At 41.1% G+C, this 21,252-nt stretch overlaps 1 protein-coding gene across 4 annotated transcripts in view; it reads right to left on the bottom strand.

Annotated features, from left to right (window-relative positions):
- The window catches only part of elavl4 (ELAV like neuron-specific RNA binding protein 4), an 84,360-nt gene that overhangs the window by 11,859 nt on the left and 51,249 nt on the right, over positions 1-21,252 (bottom strand). For all 4 annotated transcript variants that reach the window (XM_063892280.1, XM_063892278.1, XM_063892279.1 and 1 more), the window contains exons 4-6: positions 19,613-19,716; positions 14,470-14,623; positions 1,876-2,101 (exon numbers count right to left, since the gene is read on the bottom strand). In XM_063892280.1, coding sequence (XP_063748350.1) covers positions 1,876-2,101; positions 14,470-14,623; positions 19,613-19,716 — 484 coding nt within the window. The remainder of the gene's footprint in view (positions 1-1,875; positions 2,102-14,469; positions 14,624-19,612; positions 19,717-21,252) is intronic.

Genomic DNA, 21,252 nt, shown 5'->3' with positions numbered 1-21,252 from the left:
ATCCCCCTGTTCCAACGGTTTAAATTGCATTTGCTGCGAATGTTTTCTTGTTGTTTAGACCAGATGTGTTTGGTGGATAAAACTCATTTATCGTTACATAAACCGAGAACAATTGCCATCGAGAACCAGACTGATGATATTAAATAGCAATCCGGTTTTTCTTTTAACGATACACTGGTAGAGCAGGAGTTTTTCCAGTCTTTTTGAATCCATCACACCACATTATACTATGTTTTACTGTTTCTAAATGTCCGTCTGCTTTCCAGTACTCGAACTGTTGAACCTTGAGATTTCCAACCTTTAGGGCAAACGTTCCTAGTGACCCCCATCTTTATTCTACATCCTTTTAAGCCCCTAGCATTTTGTGTTTCATTTCGTTACATCATAGCCTAAGTAGAGCTGCTGAGTAGGAGCAGCTGCTGATCGTGGAAAGTTTATATCCCTCTCTGAATTCACATTAAAATGCTCCCGGTTATGTTTCGGGGTTGATGTTATGGCCATTAAGAGTGTCACGATAATAATGTCAATACCAATTCCAGGGCAATTCTTGATACCAATATCAGCTTTCTAATCTCTACTGGGGTTTTTCCCAGAGCTAATTCACGTTTCATTTTGTTTCAGGCGTAATTCAGTGTATATTTCCGGGATATTTTTTGTTAATTACATGTGTTTAGTTATCTTTAAAACATACAAATAGTATGAATTCACATTACAATGCTCCAGGTTATGTTTCGGGGTTGATGTTATGGCCATTAAGAGTCCCGACACCAATGTCAATACCAATTCCAGTGAAATTTCACAATTCTTGATACCAATTCCAAGGTAAACAACAATTAACTTCTGAAAAAATAACTCCTTTTTTAACGTTTGCCTACTCCTCCCTCTTTACTGATTAATCTAGCATCCTTATCTAACAACCCTTTTATATTGTTGAAAAACCATCTACCTAAAACCACAGTATATACGGAGGTTTCATGACAACATAACTGATCTACACTCGTGTATTTTACTAAAGCATGAATGCAGTCTATTGAATCTCTTTTAACCGGAGCTCACAGTTAACCAGCTTTCCTCTTGCCAATTTCAACACCAATTTGTTCTTCATTACTGGGAAAAAATAGGGTTAGTCCCTTGGGTGTTTCCATAGTGACTTTACTGCATCCCACACCCATTTTCTATCATATGGAGGAGTTTAGTCCTGAGCCCTGATTTTCTTCCTTACTTACTATTCTTATATTTCCTTGTTTTTTCTGCTGGTGTTTTGTTTGTTTTTGTTGGTATTTTGTGTATCTTGCATGCTGACATTGACAGCCGTGTATTATTATTACCTACAGTTCTGGGGGAAAGCAAGTACCTTCACATTTCTAAACTTTTGGCAGTGACTTCAGGTCTCTTAATGGCCATTTCTATTTTAACACACACATTTTTAAGCTCTGGAAAAGTTATTTTTTGGGCACAAAAAGTGGGAGTCTTACTAAAGTTCCAACCTTAAGTTTTTATGAACAGTATACAAGCATGGGCATTAGTCTACTCTATTAATTCATATTAGGAAATGAAAGAAGAGAATGAAGATCTTTTCAACTACTTCTTGAATCAGACTCGATCCAAATTGTAAAAGAGCTCCTACAGTGAATCACTTAGAAATGTTTATGCAGAAAATGAATGGGACATTTGTAACCAGGGTAATACGTCTTCCATCTTTACACCTCTCTGACACATTTTAAACTATTGGTTATCAAGCAAGAACTTTGGTGGGGTCACCAAATGAAAATGACAAAACCATACACCCAGTATAAAAGACTATCTGGACTCCTTCCCCACCCTATCATGTCTCTTCCTCCTCCATCATCTCCATCTCCCCGCCCCAGCACTCACCTGAACCTCTGGGCCTGGTGGTGGAGGGGTCCTGGGTATCGGCGGTTGGGGGACTGGTAGAGTTGTGACAGCAGGGCTTGGCTGGTCTTCTGGCTGGGGTTGTTGGCGAACTTGACGGTGATGGGCTCGGCGGCGCCTGATGGCTTCTGTCCATTCAGGCCCTTGATGGCCTCCTCAGCCTCTATCCTCTTATCAAAGCGGATGAAGCCCACACCTCGGGAGCCACCTGCGGGGCCAGCACATCAGAAACAAACACAGGCCACCTTTTACTTCACAGGGTTTGGACACAACAACAACAACAATCCATTTTGCTCTTTTTTATGTCATGTTATTTTTTAAATCACATCATTTGATTTGACAGGGACTTTGTTTGATTTTTCCAGGGACTACACATGAGAAGTAGCCCCATAAATAGAGATTTTGTACATTTGTGCTACATATTTGCCTAGTTAAGGGCTTTTCCAGTCCATCACTGATTAACCATTCCTTCCCATGTAGTCCTTTTGCATTGGGAAGACCTGATGATATAATGTGCATCAAGATTCAGGGGTTAGAATTCAATATGTTGCGGTACTACTGAATTAAAAATAACACACATAAAATCAGAAATCTGAAAAATATCTGACATAATTTATTTGCATCTTAACTAATAAACAAAAAGTAGTTTCAATGTTTTTTTAGGAATCCTACAGGATCACAAGACATTATACCTAGAGATTCAGGTGTACTGTGTATATATTCACTGCAACACTAAAGTCCTTATAATATTGGAATATTCACCTCCCCCTTCCACCCCTCACCCTTCTGAAAACCAAACCCAATGTGCTCTCGTATATTTTGAGGAATGGAGAAGACTGAGATGAATACTATATGAGTTACACACACACAGAAACCAGCGAGTGTATTGGGTTGTTTTGTGGCATTGGCCTTGAGTGTGTTTAAAGCAGCACAGTCCATTCTTCTTTGTGCTTCAGTCACACACACACACACACACACACACACACACACACACACACACACACACACTCACACTCACACTCACACTCACACTCACTCCTCATGCATTGTTCTCAGTGACATTTGAGTCGTTTCCTTGGAGATATTTTTTGACTGCCACCTGAAAGGAACATTTAGAGACGTGCTTCATGGGCGGTACTTTATTGGTGTCTGTGAACGCTCTGTGTGCGCCGCTGACTGTACACTGTATATGTGTATGCGTGTGTGTATGTGGTATCTATTAATGGCTGCTGTGCCTTGTTTTAATGAGGCTGCCTCGATGGCCCAGAGGATGCTCGCTCAGTGACAGTGGCACTCTGCCGAAGAGACTATTTACATAATACTGTGTGCACACAGGCATGTCTGTGTGACTGAGACTGAATAAAAGAGAGGCAGCGAGAAAGAGGGGAATTTTGTGTTTGAGCAGCATTGTGTGCAGTCTCCTTCTCACACATAAAAACCCTCCTTATTGTTATTCCACATTTTTGTACATGCCATCCCTCTCCCCATCTCTCCTTCATGCTTCCTGCTGGATAATCTCATGGCGCACATTCCCCTGATTTTTTATTCAGAGAAGAACCTTGACCATCTCACTCCCCCTTTTATTATCTAGTTTTTTTCTCCAGGACACAGGCAGCACAAGGTTATTTACTTTCAGGCACAGCTGTTAAAGAAACACATCTCTCTTTGAAAGAAAAAGCATTGATCAAACATGTTTTATATCTCATCATTTTGAAAGTCAGGATTATATTTTATCCCTAAAAAAAATCGATTTGGTTTAAACTGATCATATTCGTGTAAAAGTACACAAAATTGTCCAGACTCTAAGAACACAATTTGCAGCACATTTTTTTCTTTACTTAGACAGACTAAGTAGCTCATTTGCACATTCTCTGCAATTTTCTCGCTCCCTTCAAATACTGGAAGCGTTTTCCTTGCTGTCAACATTGCAAAAGGAGCTCATTTACTGTGAACTGTGGTGATCAGTGTTCCGTGTTATTGCGAAGAAAATATGTACAAACTGAAAATGATGACCATTAATTTTTTTGTAGTTTAGGTGTGTAATCAAAAAGGCTCTGACTTGGCAACTCAGACACAAAGAAACACTCCTAACTGACCACACACACTCACCAAGGCTTTCCTTTCCTCATGTATCTCATTAACTTCTATTCATTGTAAATTATTCTGCTTTATTCCTTCTTTTTTTTTACCTTTCTCGCTCCTTCTCCCCTGACAGGCTTTAACAATTTCCTCTTCCATCCTTCCTTCCTCTTGTGCCAACTCTGTACCTGTACATTTTAATTAGCTTGTCAGAAGCAGAAAAATAACAATCCTAATGGGATCTACACACTGCAAACAATAACCATTGCTGTTCCTACGGTTGTCTTCACTTATTACTGTAGTTGTCATGCTCGTGCTGTACGCGAGGTAAGATGGGGGTCACTGCTGTGTCTGTGGGGAGAGCGCTTTATGAGCTGGAGTCAGTTAGTGTGATTGGTGACGGACAGTTTGCAGCTTCACCTTGAAAATTGGACTACGCCCAATTCCCCGTCTACATTTGTGAGGCACTTAGCAACTCCAAGAGGCTTGCTCAAGGGCACCTCAGCGGTAGTTAAAGAAGAAAGGAGCATCGACTCTTCACCTCCCCCACTAAGACAAGATATATGGCTGCATTCGTCCTTAAATCCTCGCGGTTATTTGCTTTTGAGCTCATTCTGGCTAGAGGGCCTCTGGACAAATGCCTGGTTTACTGATGAAGACACACACACACACACACACACACACACACACACACACACATACACATACACATACACATACACACACACACGACTTGAAGAGGTGCTATTGAGAATGAAGTGTGAAAAGAGCAGTGGAGATGTCTGTGACCGATTGCAGAGTGTGTTTATGTGAGAGAGGTTATATATTTCCTCAGTGTGTGTGTGTGTGTGTGTGTGTGTGTGTGTCTAAGTGTGCACCAGCCACTCTTGTCCTTGAAGTTGCACAATAGCATTGTGAGGAGGTGAGGTGGCAGTTGACCCCATCACCCTTAATTTTGCAGACAAAAGGTGTGTGCGCGTTCTCTCCTCTTTGTGTCTACATGCTATTGTGTCCAGTGCAGGCGAGAGCAGTCTGAGGTAATTCAGCTTTATACGAAATTGGAATAAAAGTAAGCTGCAGAAAAGTGAAGTTGGAGCTCAGAGACGGCTCTCTTTAATTATGTTTATTATCAGGATCAGAGCAATGTAAAATGAACTTATCTAAAGGTTGAGGGAAGTATGAACTATCAAAGAAATATGATCTGACCATCCACTATTACATGAATTCTTTGTTTATAATAATTAACCTTTAGTGGAGCTATATAATGTATATCAGTAGAATAAATAAAGCTGAACTTCAATAGAGATTATACTTCTTGACAAACAAAGAATGTATCTTTATATCAGAGTTCACCAGGGACCACAGCAGTGTGTCAAACACTCCATAAGTGTATTTTTATTTAATGTGTTCTGAAGTTGTCACATCACATCACATCAACACTGCACTCTGAAATGACCAGCAGTTTTCCTCCAGCAATAGTTTGTTGATAAGGTTGCCACTGTGATGTTTTTCTTACCAACAAGTCCCCTGAATAAACACAAAGCAACACTGAGTTAGAAAACTGTCAAACTTTTCCACATAGAGTCAACCTTCAGCCTGCATGTTCCGAAGCTGTGTTGGATACTCCCCTTAATATACAGCCATATCATACACTGGGAAAACACAGTTTGACCGTGTGGTGGTGTCTTACATTGCATATAGCAGCTGTGTTGGAAGTGACGGACCCCTCTGTTAGCAAGGTTATTGTTCGCAGTAGCAAATCATAACTGACTGCTGAAAAAAACAAATAAAAACAGAGGAGTTTTCTCATCAACGTACTGGTATTTATTAAATAAAGAAGAAACCCTGAGTGTGAGGAGTGTCCATTGTCGAAACTCCCTAAATCATTACGAGAGAACAATCTGGCCTCCGTTGGACTCCTTTGTTAACTTCCACAAACATAATGACATCACTATGTAACACTCACACTTCTGTTGGCTAGCGCTCCAACACATTCTACGTGATAGGCTAAGGGGCGGGACATCTCTTAGCGGTTGACCAATCCCAACAGAGCAGGCCAGCTGACCAATCAGAGCAGACTGGGCTCTGGATTCAGACAGAGGGTGAAAAGAGGTGCTGCAGCACAGGCAGTATGAGAAACATAAAGAGCTTTCAGAACATTAATGTCATAGTAGAGACACTTGATACAGATTTGATCCTAAAAAATGATATAATGAGGCCCCTTTTTAAATGAAATGAATTGAAAATAGTGTTTTTCAACATAGAATATCAGTTCCATCCTTAAATATTATCAGCATGTTACCAAAGAGTAAAACTACATGCAGATTAAATGAACAAACTTTCAAATTCGAAATCTGCTCCACTAATCCACAATCAAAATATATCCAGCAGATTTGGTTTTCCTTTTTTTTAATTACCGCTCTGTCATGCTATATTAACGGTGTAAACCTTGAACAGAGTTTATTTTCCTCCCATTAAACATTATAACAAAAACAAACTTGCAATCTCTGAAGCAAGCCGCCAGTCGAGGGACTCCAACCTAATGACTGTCCTTTCAACCGGCCCCCGAAGCCGAGGATACTTATCAACCACCAGCCAGCCATACAGGCAACATTAGAGCACAATGTACTTTACTAAGGTACAGCAATCTGTCTTTCCCACTCTCCCCCCCTTCTTCTTCTCACCCTCTTTTCTTGCTCTCCCTTTCCTCCACAGTAATCAACAGCGGCTTATGTAACTCTCTCTACCTGTGCTTATCTCCCCCTAACACACACCGACAGGCACATTGGCTGCCTTACTAATAACACGCTACCTCAATCTGGGGAGGGGGGTGGGAAACAGGCGAGGAGCTGGGGATGGGTGTGAGTCAGGAATGAAAAGGAGGAAGGAGAGAAGGGAAGGAGAGGAGGAGGTGACAGTGAAAGGATAAAGATGATGAAAGGGAAGTATTCTTGCTCCTGCCACAAACAAAGCCACTCTTTCTCTAAAACCCCACTATCATTTCCCCAAACACTGAGTGAGTGACGGGGAGAAATCGCGGCTCCTCCGAGAAACCAGAAGAAATCTGGCTGCCGGGTTACAAAAGACACTTCCTTTCTCTCTCCAACACACACAGTTTCCTGCATGGAGTTCATTGTATCCCTGCAAGCCGGCCCGTACACCCACAGAGATAGCACCGATGCGCGCATACATAAGCAAAATCGTAATATGTTTTCAGATGCTCCGCCGCTCCGTCTCCGCGTCCTTTTATCTTTTACTTGCACGGCTATATTGTGCCAACTATCAAATGATAAGACTTTGCAAAAGACTTAATAATATGGCAGAGGCGAAAAGAAAAACGCTGTTCCTGCTATCTTCTAATTATGGCTAGGAGAAGAAAAGGAAAACCAGAAGCAACGTCCTTGTTTTAAGTAACATTAGTGTGCCTGGTGTACAGATGGCGTTTGAAACGGCAACGAGGGGAGAGACGGAGAATCTTTGAAGAGTGGAGGTGCCCCGTGCTTTAGCCTCTGTCAGAGCAGAGCTTCAACCATCTGTCTAATGTGTTTATCGATGTGCATTTGTATGTGGTGGTGTGACACGGAGACTGTAAAGATTATAGGAACAAACTGCAGAGAGATGATAGTGAGAGTCAAGGCTGCAGTCACTCCACCTCTCTGCTCGTACTACCTTGACCGTTCTGTTCTCTGCTGCTGGACAGGCGGAGAACAGGGATTCAGTGTGAAGGGGAGCATCCATTATTCAAGTCAAGAGAGGAGAGAGAGCACACCGACCACTGAGAGGAAGAGTGTTTCGTTTTAAAGGAAAAAATAGTGCAAGAAGAAACCCAAAAATCAAACTGAAGAGCCGTGCAGGTTTATAGGGAGGCACCATTCACACGGCACTGTGGAGAGAGCAGCACTAGCATCGACTACAAAGTGGCATTTCTCTGACCTTCGAAGGCTTGTTGTTTTGGTTCCTTTGTATCCAGCAGAGCAAGCGGGGCACAGAGGTGGCAGGACAGGTAAAAGGAGACGAGTTCCATGCAGATGAGGGGACTGAGAGATGTTTTTAAAATGCGGCTTTTATGGTGCTCTGAAAGAGGAAGGCTTTTACTTTTTTCAATGTTACACATGCACCTGACTTTTGAGCTAATAATCTTGCCAGGATTTTTACAAGTTAGGGCCAATACTGATTTAAATGACACTTTTGATTTAAAGAGGACATAATATTCTCATTTTCAGGTTCAAGTTTGTATTTTGTGTCTCTACTGTGATTTTAATGTGCTTTAATGTTCACAAAGCTCTTTATTTCTCTCGTACTGCCTGTGCTGCAGCGCCTCTTTTCACCCTCTGTCTGAAACCAGAGCCCAGTCTGCTCTGATTGGTTAACTGGTCAGCTCTGTTGTGATTGGTGAACCGCTTAGAGATGTCCCGCCCCTTAGCCTATCACATACAATGTGTTGGAGAGCTAGATCTGGTGGGAACTTTGGAGTTTTAAGCCTTTGCAGACCATTAACACCTATATCACCACTACAGGAAAGGAATAAACCTAAAAGCATACAACTATCGAAAGTATCGGAACAACTATTGGTGACTAATCTGCAGCTTCTAACCTAGAAAAGGACAGTTAAAAGTGTTAATATTCACAGCCTACTTTGTATCTTGAGGAAATCATTTGCAACCAACACCAGGCAGCTGCAAAAAGATGAGTCACAAGGGTCTATGAATCTTTACGCACACGAAACCGGTCTGTTATAACTTCCTGGGGACACATTTGTCTCTGTTTGTATCTCTCTTTTTCTCCTCATTTATAAAAAAAACAAAACAAATAAAAAAGGCAACAGCTGTGTGTGTGTGTGTGCGCTGCTATAGAGCTGCTTGGGTTATACTGAACAAAAATAACTGGTTGAATTGTACATGAGTGCATCACAACGCAAGTAATCCACAGATCATTTTGCATTTTGTCTGGAGTAATATTATGGTTTTCTAGTAAACATAATTAATATTTAATCGCCTCCAACAGGGCCTGTAGCTGCACACAACAGCTCCCGTGTTGATCACTGAGTTGTAATGTGCAACGGTATGCCCACCAAACACAACATGACAGGACTTCCAATGCCTCCATGAATATCAATTCTACTTTTAAAAAGTGCATTGTGTGCTTCTTGCAGCGTATGCGTAATGCTGCATGTCTGTGCATTCTCCGTCATCACAAATGAGGAAGTCTAGACATCTGAAAGCTCGATTTACACAGAAGATAACTTGGGAATAAATGACAGCGAAGTGTCTAAAGTCATTTCAAACATTGATGCCTCATGCCAGAATATTTCCAAGATAAATGAAGCTTAATTTAAAGCTATATTGATCAACATGTCTATCATTGTGCAAAATACACTTGTTATTAGTAACACTGGCAATCACCATCTTGAGTCGTATGACGCCATTATAGCTTGAGACTTGTTGCCATGGGAATCTTTCCCATTGCCACCTTACGTCCCACATGAAGGGAACTCGACACCAGCCTTTTCACAGCCAATCTACACACACACACACACACGCTGAGCAGCAATTTAGTGTCGCATCAGAGCCAGCGTTTGTAGCACGAGGATCGATTGTATTTGCGAGCATTGATCAGGTAAGCATTGACCTCTGCTCGCATGCAGGGCCAGGAAGAAGACGCATATGTCGATATCCAAAGCTGTGGTTGATATTAAATCTGTTTCAATTTGAAGCTAACCTAAACCAACAGTCAGAGCAGAAAATCACGGCCTGGCTCTTGTCTCTGAAGGTTTGACACAAAGGAAGGAGGGGGGGGATTCGGTAGGGCTATTTGCACTGATAAAGAGACAAAATATGCTTATCCATTCAGAAGGAATCAATAGACAGAGAGAGGAAGACATGGAGAGAGAGAAATCTGTGTCAAGTCGATGTTCTCTCTCGGAGTCTTTAGGGCAATTTGGAAGTTGTAGTGGCTTTCTGTTTCTGCCGCCTCTGACTGAATGGTGCTAACTGTGATGCTTTTAAAGTTCCTTCTTGTCTTCACGAACAGAAGAGTGACTACAGGGTGCATCCTGTTGATGAGGGGGTCATTTAGAGAACAGACTTCGTGTTCCCAATTTAGCAGAGCAGGAACTGGGGATCATCAGCCCATCTGCCCATGGTCACTGGAGAGCATCCGTGACTTCAACAACTTTATGTAGCATTGCCGATTCTCTGCCTCTACAGCCCTCTCTATTTCTGCTGTCAGGGTGTGTCTGAAATGAGTCTCAGTTCAGCAGAAAGCGTGAATCACAGAGTAAATTGGATTGCAGGCAATGATTGGGACCATAATTAAATAACTATAGGGAGAACCTGGTGAGTCATAATTGACCTGTGATAAAACTTCAAGGCACCACACAATGATTTCTTTATCATCAGTGTACAGTATGTCCCACAGTTTGATAAAATACCATGAAATGAAACTGCAGCTGTGTTTATTCTCAACAGATTATTCTTCAACGGCATAGAAAACGAAGGTGAAAAACTCATTTTCTTTGACTCACATTTGGGTATTCAGTGCCTACCAAACCCCACCGTGCAACAATCAGTATTTCCTTTTTTATTCTTAGGTTAGAATGAAATGTACCAAGCTGTATTCTTTCACAAGAACCAATCAGAGCAGGTGGGCTTAGAAGAGAGGAGCTTAAACAGAGTTTCCGGATAAAGGTAAAAACTGATATATTCAGGGTGAAAGCAAAGGAAAAGTCCTGTTTTTTTTTTAACATTAAAGTATGAACATGTTCTATAAGCAACCCAGAATACATGATTCCTAATTTAAGCATAATAAGTCTCCTTTAAAGACACATATTTTGCTCATTTCAGGCTCATATTTGCATGTCTCCATGCTTTAATGTTCAACAAGCTCTTTATTTTTCTCATACTGCCTGTGCTTCAGCTCCTCTTTTCACCCTCTGTCTGAAACCACAGCTCAGTCTGCTCTGATTGGTTAGCTGGCCGGCTCTGTTGTGATTGTGTCAACGGCTTGGAGATGTCCCGCCCCTTAGCCTATCACGTATAATGTGTTGGAGCGCTAGCCAATAGAAGCACGAGTGTTACATATTTATGTCACTAAGGAGTCCAATTGGAGCGTTTCAGGCACGGGGGAGTGTGTGGGAGAAATTAGATGCACAAAATCCTATGACACACACTACAGGAAAGGGAAAACCCCCCATAGAAGTATAATAGAGCCTCTAAAACATCGTTAGACTATCTTGACGGTGCACAAACCGCTCTGACATAATCCGTCTGCGTCTCCTTTTTTCTCCACCTTTCTCCAGCTCTGCTTTCTTCGTCTGTGTTTACATTTTTGGCAGTCACAGGAGAGTTTTAATTTACAGCCCATTTCCCTCCTAATAGCAGCGAGTGTGTGGGTGTGTGTCTGTGTGTCTTTGTGCTCGTACAGTAACCGAGAGAAGAGAAAGATGAGTCAATGATGTTGGCGTGCTACTCTCAAGGCCCTTCTAAAGTCCTCTATGTATTTAATCACCAGCAACTCTAACATCTAATTGATCATTAAGATTTCTCCTGCTGATCTTTCACCCTCTGGAGACACCTCGCAGACCATGTCTTATTATTGTTTTTGCGGCTGTGTGTTTGTGCATATATGTGACTTTACGTATAAAACTGTCTCCTGCCTAGTGGTAAATCTACTGTCTAGCTGCTACAGCATAAACATCCATGTCTAATATTGATGAATGTAGGACAAAAATGATGATTTAGCCCTCAAACTTTTCCTGTTTAAGACTGGCCAATAGCACTTTTCAAAAGCATGATTAGTAGTGTGTTGGGATGCCTCTTTTTAAGTGGATTAATTGGACTTATTCGTTTATGTCTCGTAAACTGAATTTTTAAAAGTATTTTTTTAGTTGCTGAATAACTTATTTATTTCCAAGAAGATTATGAACATATTTCACGTGAATATAACAGTTCAATTGTTGCTTTTTCCAAATTCTTTAATATGTAAAAAGCTAATTGATTAGTCGACAGAATTGTGCAGGTGTTAGTCATCTAAGCTTTTGACTTTAGTTGAGGACAGCCGTAGTGGAATATGTCATAAATATTTGATTTGAACAACCAATTTTCTTTTGTTTTTCTGTAACCAAGTGGTGGTTTGAAACTCCTTTCATTTTCTCAATTGAGCGTCCTCCTTTGATCTGGGTGCTCGTATTATCCGCTGTAGTGGAAGTGAACCGCTGCAGCACTTTATCCGGACATGACCGTGAGAACACTCTGCTTTAAACCTGACCTTGAGCCTGTCAAGAATGACCAGGATGAATTATTCAGTCTGCTGCAAACCTATGGCCAATGCATCAAAACCTTTTCCTTTTCTGTTACCCGGTACCACCTGTGCTGTGTTTTATTCATGTGTCCTGAGATAGGATGCTCAGAGATGTGGTTGAACACGTATGTTGCCTTTCTGTGTGTTGCGTGACTGTGCTGCTTGGTATGGAGTCCCCTGGGTGTGAGCAGCACGGTGGTATGACAGGACTGTTAGTAAAGACAGATCTGCAGGAGATGTGCCCACCTCATCAACATGGATGATGATAGAAATAGCCCTTTTCCCCCCACCTCTCCCTTCCACTCCTTCCCCCCTCTTCTCATTTCCTCTCCTAATGCTAATCTACACCCTGCTTCTTGCTTTACTCTCCATTTTCTCTGTCTCCTCTTCTCCTCTCCTTTGTTTTCCTCTCCTCTCTCCTCCTCTACAGACGTCGACGCCAGCAGTGATTTATTCTGTTAGGCAAATGAGTGTGGCTTACAGCATGCTGCTCCTTTTTCTGCTTCATCAGTACACATTGCACATAACACTGGAGCAGGTTGCAGCCTGCAGGCACACACACAAGCCCTGAAATGGATCTGAGACACACCCTGGAGGGGTTCTTCTGCAATGAGCTGATGTGATTCATTCCTGTGTTTTGGATGTAGTGGAATGTGTAATTGAGCATGTATAATATGTAGCTCGTGTCTCTCATGTAATATGTTGAGACGACGCCCTCAGCTTGGGGCTGAGCGTGGTCATGATAAATCTCCCGTTGAGGTCACCCAGCAGGCGAGGCTTAACGGACAATAGGACTGTGCAATACAGTTGAAACTGTTTTCTTTAGAACAATAGGAAGAATACCTGTCAGATACTGGTTTGAATACATTATATTTAAGTTGATTATGGTCTATCACTATTCTTTTCTTATCCATAGATGTTGGATATCCTTTGTTAAAGCTCCCTACCAGGCCCCAGGAAGTGCTCCGGAGAAAATATTCATAGTGGCCAAACTCCGGGTACTGCAACTTCTGTATCAGTCCGTGAAGTCACCCGGCCTGTTTCCCATTGACTTACATTGGGAAAGAGATTTTTTTTAAACCAAATAAACTACCCAGTATGAACCCTTTTGTAGCCCTTATTAAAAACATTGGGTCCTTAAAGTTGTAAATGGGGTTAAAAGCTGAATCCAGATGTATTTTCTCTCTCCATTCATTCTATTGAGCTGAGAGCAGGAGGTCGGGGGCGGGGCTTAAGGGGAAACTCAACTGCGCATGCTCTACAGCCTCGACAGCCAGGCATGATAGGTAATTTGTGACGTTTTACTCTCGAGAATCTCAGGCCATCTCGTCTTCATGCGCTAATACGCAGCTCTCATATGAAGGACCGAGATCCCGCCTCCGACGCTGTATCCAGTTCTTATTATAGATCCATGCTCCCTACACAGAAAATCGTTGCATCATGCCATTGTGTTTTTGTTAAGATAAGTTCTGTGCTTTTCACTGTTGCTATTACTTTCATGAAAAGCCAACAGAAGGATAATATAGTCCAGTCCTCTGTAATTGAACACTTTGAGTTTAAGGCTGACTCATGGTGCTACAACAACTGCAGCCGTATTTTACTGTTACGACTGAGTTTACTTTTTTACAGGTTCAGTGGAGACAAGAGGACAGCAATGAGTCACTTCCGGCTGCCATCTTTGCGAGGATGCAAAATATAGGAGAAAACTGATTTAGGGATTAAAAAAAACTGAATTTATTTCTCCCAATTGAGGCCAAAATTATTGTTTTTTTGGGGGGAACGTCATCCTTCCTGTTACTGATATATATACCATGACATTGCATGAACGGTGTACGAGCAAAAATGCATATAAAGCCTGTGTATCATTTCTACTATCATTACTATTTGTTAAGACTCCACACATTTCTAGTTGTTTATCATAACTCCTGGCAATTGGGTTTGGTTTAAGGAGTAGGCCAGGTTTTTAAGACAGGCTTGGATATCTTTCTGTTGAGTGTCTGGGCCTGCTTATGTCATTGTGTGTTTCGATCACTTTATTAAATACACCTCAACAAGTAATCTTTAGCTTTTACTTATTGGAAGCTTAGTCGCTACAGAAACTGATGTGGCTCTGTGTGTGTGTGTGTGTGTGTGTTCAGTGTCTGGCTATCAGGTGTGTGTGTAAGTGCTCAGAGAGACGAGGTGCTGCCCCATGGATACCTGTGACCTGGTCGACGAGGATGCGGGAGGTGATGATGCGTCCGTACTGAGAGAAGAGCTGCTCCAGCTCCTTCTGAGTCATGGTCTTGGGCAGGCCGCTCACGTACAGGTTGGCGTCACGGATGGAGGCTGAGCTGGGTCGTGCATATGACACCTGTGGGGGGAAACAAAAACAGTCTGAGAGCCCGTGGATGTCAATTAGGTTAATGTGAGCGCCTGGGTTTTTGGATGGCGTGCAGGTCATCGGCTCCTCAGGGAGGAAAAAATGACTTTTCTTAGCACACTTCACCGCGGGGATTACTGTTGTCAGGAAAAGATTTAGCTGCTCCGAACACTGGAGAGATAACACTTGATCCGTTTGCCGAGGAGAGGCAGAGGAAACTTTGTTCCCTTGAGTGAAAACCACAAGTGTTTTACTTTGGAAGGACAGCTCAGGTAGCCAGGGGAACAGGATTAGAGTTTGAAGCAGCTTCTCTTATCCTTTCGGTTCTACTATATCAGGTCAAATGTGGATGAATGAAACGGTGTAAGAGTTAATATGTCAGGTTTTAGAAATTGCGTAATCTATTTAGTTTAATTTAACCTTTTAGCAATGAGCCTATTAGCAAATAACCATTCAGTCAAGCGGATCCCGCAGAATGAATTTCCCACTTTTGTTTTATATTCTGCGTTATATTCTGTTAACTTCAAAGGTTACAATACAACAATTTATTTCTATTTCTATTTCTTCTTTGAGATGTCCATACTTTAGAATTTTGTTCATTTCTTATTTTTATTTTATTTTCTACTATGTGCAATGATGTGTATTATATTATGCTGCTGCAACGCAAACATTTCCCAGTCTGGGATTAAGTAATTCTGACCTTATATTAAAGCAACTGTCCTCCATTTATAAAACAATAATACTCGGGAGTAAATCGCGTGTCACCGTAACTTTTTTGAACATGCTTTAAACACATACTCCCAAAAACACACTAACACAAAATATCCACATCAGTCTTGCCATTGTAACACTCCCATGGAAACACACCGACACAATTCCCCTCTCTGCCACTGCTCCTCCTCCTCATTTCCACACACTTACAGAAACACTTATCCCCTGTGCACATGTGGATAAACATGCATACATAAAGCTTTCAGCGCCTTTTCCCAGTCATTTACATTTTTCTACATTGCTTCTCTAATGCAGCAAACGGTGAATCACTGGTTATCCTGCGCTGTGTGCCTCCCAGCAGCAGCAGCGGCGGCGGCTCTGTACTAGTGAACCTTCACTTGTCAAACGCCGTCCCCAACATCCTCATGTGTAGACCGATTTTGCTCGAGCGAAAGTTGCTCAAATCCCATTACCAGTGCTGCTGACTGGAGCAGCTTTCCCTCGCAGTACTTTCATTACCTCTGACATGTGGAGACATAAGCCATCAAATAAGGTTAAAGTCAGGCAAATATGGTGGATATGCAGCCATACCCTTGAGCAACAGCATGGAAATCCTGCTCAACTCTTAAGGGTGGGAGTTTGGGAACAGCTGGCTTTCCCCGTTTTCTTTCACACGTCTTTGGCCTCCTCTGCCGTCTTCTTCCTCTCTTTGCATCGCTCTTCTTCAATCTTTTCCTCCTGCTTCCTTCCTGCATGCTTCTGCAACTCTTTGCTCCTCTTTTCTTCTCCCTCATTTTCTCTCCTTGTCAGCCAACTCCAGATGTCTAATCCATCAACACCTCCTCGAGCTGTGAGCGGTATTGTGTACAAGTGTGGTGCGCTGCACTGGAGTGTGTGTGTGTGCGGGAAAGTGGGAAGAAGTGTGTGAGATTATGTGCATGCATGTCACAGTGAGACCTTTGGCATTCTGCTTCCCCTCACACCTCAGAAGGAAAGCAGCCATCGCTGACACAATCTGAGGTGTCGTGGTGGAGGGAAACCGGAGCAGCGAAACCAACTCAAAGACACTACAGAGACACACACCGCCTCGGAGCGTTTAAATCTCTGGGCCCAGCGTTTCCTCACAAGTGCAGAGAGTGGGAAGGGTGTGACATGAAAGAGCGGCAAACTTAATTTTAGAATTACCGTGCTGCCTTTTTAATTTACCTTGTAAACCTTTAGGGTATTTAAAGTCTGTTGTTGGAGACAGAAAGCAAAGGAAGGAAAGCAGTGGGAGAGAGGAATTGAAGTGTGAAAGAGCGATAGCGGCAGACAGAGATGCAGAGTTGTCGCCTGTCATTACGGAGACCGCCTTTATCTCCGGAACAACTTGAGGCAACCTCTTGTGTCATGACAGTGTGGCGGAGGGAAATCTGCGAACTTGGACTGCTGCACTCAATTAAGACCTCATGAAAACCCACGCTAGTGAATGACCTTTTGCTATGGATTAACTTTTTCTAGTCTTTATATAAAAACCCCCCTCTTACACTTAATTTGCTATGTTGGCCAACTTGCTTTTCTGATACTATAAGGGGAACATGCGCCACATTTTATGAGAATGTCCAATTAGTGTCTTGTGAAGAAACGAATGTCTTCAGTGTGGCTATGTTAAGCCTGATGGTTCAGTTCTGCTGCATGCAGCGGTGTGCCAGCAGAGCCAGGATACCAGGATAGATTGCTCCTAAAAGTCACCTACTCTAATATCATCTTCCAAAAAATAGTCGTAGCAAATCATCTTTATGTCAAATCATGTTGGGAAGAGATGAGAAGAGAAGAGGAGTTTTGTTTTGAAACAACATTTTGAACTGAGCCGTGTTGGTTTTCAAAAGGCAGATTTTTTCAAAATTAAACGGACCACTTTTGAGATTTATTACTGATTAAATGTAGTTTTTGTAATTCTGTGATATAAAGTCAGAATTCTGAGAAAACAATTTTCAGATTTTTTATTTAGAATTCTGCCTTTTTTTTCTCAGGATTCTGACTTTATTTCTCGGAATTCTGAAATCAATTTAAAATTCTGACTTTAATCTCAGAAATTCTCAGAACTTAAACATATTTTTGTACCTTTGTTCAGATCTCCAAAAATAAATTCACATGTGGCCCTAATCCTCTTCCACAGATAATTGGAAAAATATATTTATTTTTTGCATTTTAAGAAATTATTTGGCTACAGGGAAAACATAACAAAAGGAGATGCAGTTAAAACTAAAATAGATTAAATAACTAAATAACAATCCACAAATCAGAAAAAGAGGATACAAAGAACTGATTAACAATAATTTGTACTTCAGGATAAAGTTAACAAATAATATGAATTCTCACATTTTACCACAGGGTCATCTTTGTGATCTGTTCAATAACATGTATTCTTATCCATACCATACACTGCAGTCATAGCTAGTTTGCAACAAGGACAAAAAGAAGAATGCAGCAGCTCTGTTTTTGAGCGGAATCTGAATGACGTCCCCTGGCTACACAGAGGCGGAGACAGAAATCCAATCTGAAACGACCTGTAGTTCTTCCTCATATCAAATTATGTCACGTCAGATGCTGATGCTTATGACATATTATTATGCTGTCATGTTTGGTTGTTGATCCTCCTTTGATATTCTTCTATGCTCTTCATGCAAAGAAAATACCCCTCGAGGCATTAAGGGTTTAAATCAAATTCAAGAGCTGGATGCAGGAGGAGCACATTTAAAAGCTGCAAACTCAGCTTTCAGGTTAATACAGCACGATTAAAGGAGGAATTCAGCTCCCTAATAGACTACATTTACAATTAACACTGATTGGATTTCCACATTAAAGACGCCTGTAAGAGGAAAGCTCATGTATTGCCAATGTGAGCAAGCCAATCCAGTGTTGAAGTCATACAGACACTTGTAACTGTTGCACATTTGTAGATTTGCATATGGACAACACACACAAATCCTCATCAAACCACTACAGATCCCATCTCAAACAACCTCAAATGTACACACTCGTATTACTAACACAACTCGTGCAAAAACACCATGAAAACGCAACACATCTTCACGTTTTACTCTTTTCATTTGAATCATCCGTCTTTTTTCTGTGGAATAAATGAGCTAGGACGTTGTGCTGAGTCATGGCCAGGCAGCGTACATTGTATGGTGGGATTAACAACTACAGGATAATCCTATCCTATTAGATTAGATTAGATTAGATGACAGAAAGCGAGAAGCCAGGGATTTCCACGGAGCAACAGATTACTGCCCAGTTTAAACCAAACAACGTATTGGCAGGCAGAGAAATGACGAGGATAAAACACGACAAGCATTAAGACTGATATGTTGATGTTAAATAAGAGTAGAAATCATTTTTATTACCAAGTAGGTTTACACATACGAGGAATTTGCTTTGGTATATGTGTGTGTGTGGTAATATTTACATATATAAATACTATATACTGTATTTAAAGTGGAGAGCTGTGCTGATTTAAAAGAGGTAGTGTGGAAAGGAAATGTGCAACATGTGCCGATTTGAATATTTAAAAAAAGGCAAGATGTAGTTCACATGTTGTGCATTAATGTGATGTCTAAGGTTTTTCTGGGGGGGGGGGGGGGGTAAACGCCAGTGTCAGTGGGGGTCCCGGACCTTGTTGATGAGGTCAAGAAACTGTTCAGGTGGCGAGAGGTTTTGGTCAAAAACAACTGCTTTAAATTTTAATCTTTAGTCTTTGAAACATGTTTAAAAGAGGGACAGGATTAGTAATGCTATTTCTATAATAATATTTGTATTTTATTTCATCCATTATTTACTTTGTCTTTTCGTTTAAATATCTATATTTTTATTTGATATTTTATTGCAAATTCTTTGTTTGACTTTTATTATTTTCGTTCTATTTTTTTATTTCATTTTATTCAATTTAATTGTAAAGAAGAGCAACTGTCACAATACCCAATCTGCCCAGTCATTAAAATTTCACGTTTACATTTTGACATTTAGAAAGCATGTCAGCCACACACTTTTTAATGTGTATCTTTGATTCAAATGGTCTTTTAATATTTCCATAGCTTATCCCATTTGCCCTTCAGCTCATTTACTAACAGTATCATTGTCTAAAAGTCTTTGAGCGAGAGGAAGAAAGCAGTCTTCTAATTTAAGTTTAAATGATTTAATCAATTATTATTATTATTATTATATAGAAATCATTTCAGGGTTTTGCAGGAATGTGTGAGCTGTAATGAGACACATGGTGTTGGTTACCTTGATCGTTTTGGTCTGAAGTCTGAGTCCATTTAACGTGTTGATGGCTTTCTCTGCGTCCTTTGGATCGATGTAGTTGACAAAGCCGTAGCCCAGACTCTGCCCTGCAACGACACAAAGAGGAGAAAGACTCCCTTCAATTAGTTGCTGGTTCAATTTGTTCAATGACAGCAAGAAAACATCCTTTAAACTCATCAGCCGTACTCTGTAGACGTGATGGGAGACAGACACCCCCCCCCCCCCCCATTGTTAGAGAGGACAAACATTGTGTACGATATGTGACATAACACCACATCAAACTAATAATTATCCACTTTCCATATGTGGCTCTTGTGATGTTTTTGGAAATTGCTAGTCTTTTAAAATGGGCCTTATTGTTCTCTTTGGGGTTTTTCCTTTCCTGTAGTGTGTTAAATAAGTTTTGGTGCATGTAAACGGTCTGCAGAGGCTGAAATTCCAAAGCTTTCCCAGATTTTTAACATACTCGGCTTCTACTGGCCAGTGCTCCAACACATTGTACGTGATAGGCTAAGGGTCGGGGCTTCTCTATGCGGTTGATGAATCACTACAGAACCAGACAGCTAACCAATCAGAGCAGACTGGGCTCTGGTTTCAGATAGTGGGTGGAAAGAGGAGCTGCAGCACAGGCAGTATGAGAAAAATAAAGAACTTTTTGAACATTAAAGCATGGAGACATGTCAGTAGAGGAACAAAATACAAATAGGAACCTAAAGGTAGCATAATAGAGCCCCTTAAATAAAAAAAAGCTGTAGTCACATTTAGAATAGTCAGTAACATGAGTAAAGATGCCTTCATTGCTCCTTAAACTGAAACATTACCCAGCCCTTCCCCCATCCATAGGCTCCCTCCTGGATATCATACATCTTTTCCTCGAAAATCTCTTCTAACATCCCTTCATCACTTCTGACAAGATCACAGTGACTCCTGCCCCGAGCGCCGAGGGTCTTGGTGTGACTTTTATGTCAACCACGTGTCATGTGAAGCCCGCTCTGTTGCCACAGCCCTGCGGATATATACTGTGATAAATGAGAGCTTAGTTTACTGAGTCCCTTTTCCCTACTCCATATCAGAACTACTAAGACTTTAAAAAGAAAACATCTGATAATATGTCAAGTATAAATGAGATTTTTAGGGCAAATGGTCTAATTGTAATGCTATTTTGCTTCAATTTCATCCATTTATATGATTTGACACACATTCTTTGCACTTAGTAAAGCCATATCAGGTCAAATGAAGGGAGGAGCTGGTTTTTTGGTCGGGTTAAAGCAGATTTGGGGTTTGTATATGTGGAATTATACTTTTAATAATAGGCTGCTTACTGAAAAATGGGCAGATTTTAAAATAAGCACTGCACAAAAGCCAATTAAGTTGGAAGATTGTAATCTTTTGCATTTAAAAGACACAGTTGGAGCTTTGCAAATGGCAAGTCGAAGGTCTGTTCATACCAAGAATTTAGGTTGGAATATCGGCTTAGTGGTGATTTAGTCCTATTTTTAACATCCAACCCAATTGGTCCAAAAATATCAGAAATACCTAATATCTTTGGTTATAATGATCATATTGAATAGTTAATAAGCTACCCAGATCCTTGAATTCCTCATGTTTGGCTGCTTGTTATA

This window comes from Eleginops maclovinus, chromosome 9 (genome assembly GCF_036324505.1).
Source record: "Eleginops maclovinus isolate JMC-PN-2008 ecotype Puerto Natales chromosome 9, JC_Emac_rtc_rv5, whole genome shotgun sequence".
Classification (NCBI taxonomy): domain Eukaryota; kingdom Metazoa; phylum Chordata; class Actinopteri; order Perciformes; family Eleginopidae; genus Eleginops; species Eleginops maclovinus.
Note: the sequence above shows the minus strand (reverse complement) of the source record. Positions and strands in the feature narration are given on the sequence as shown.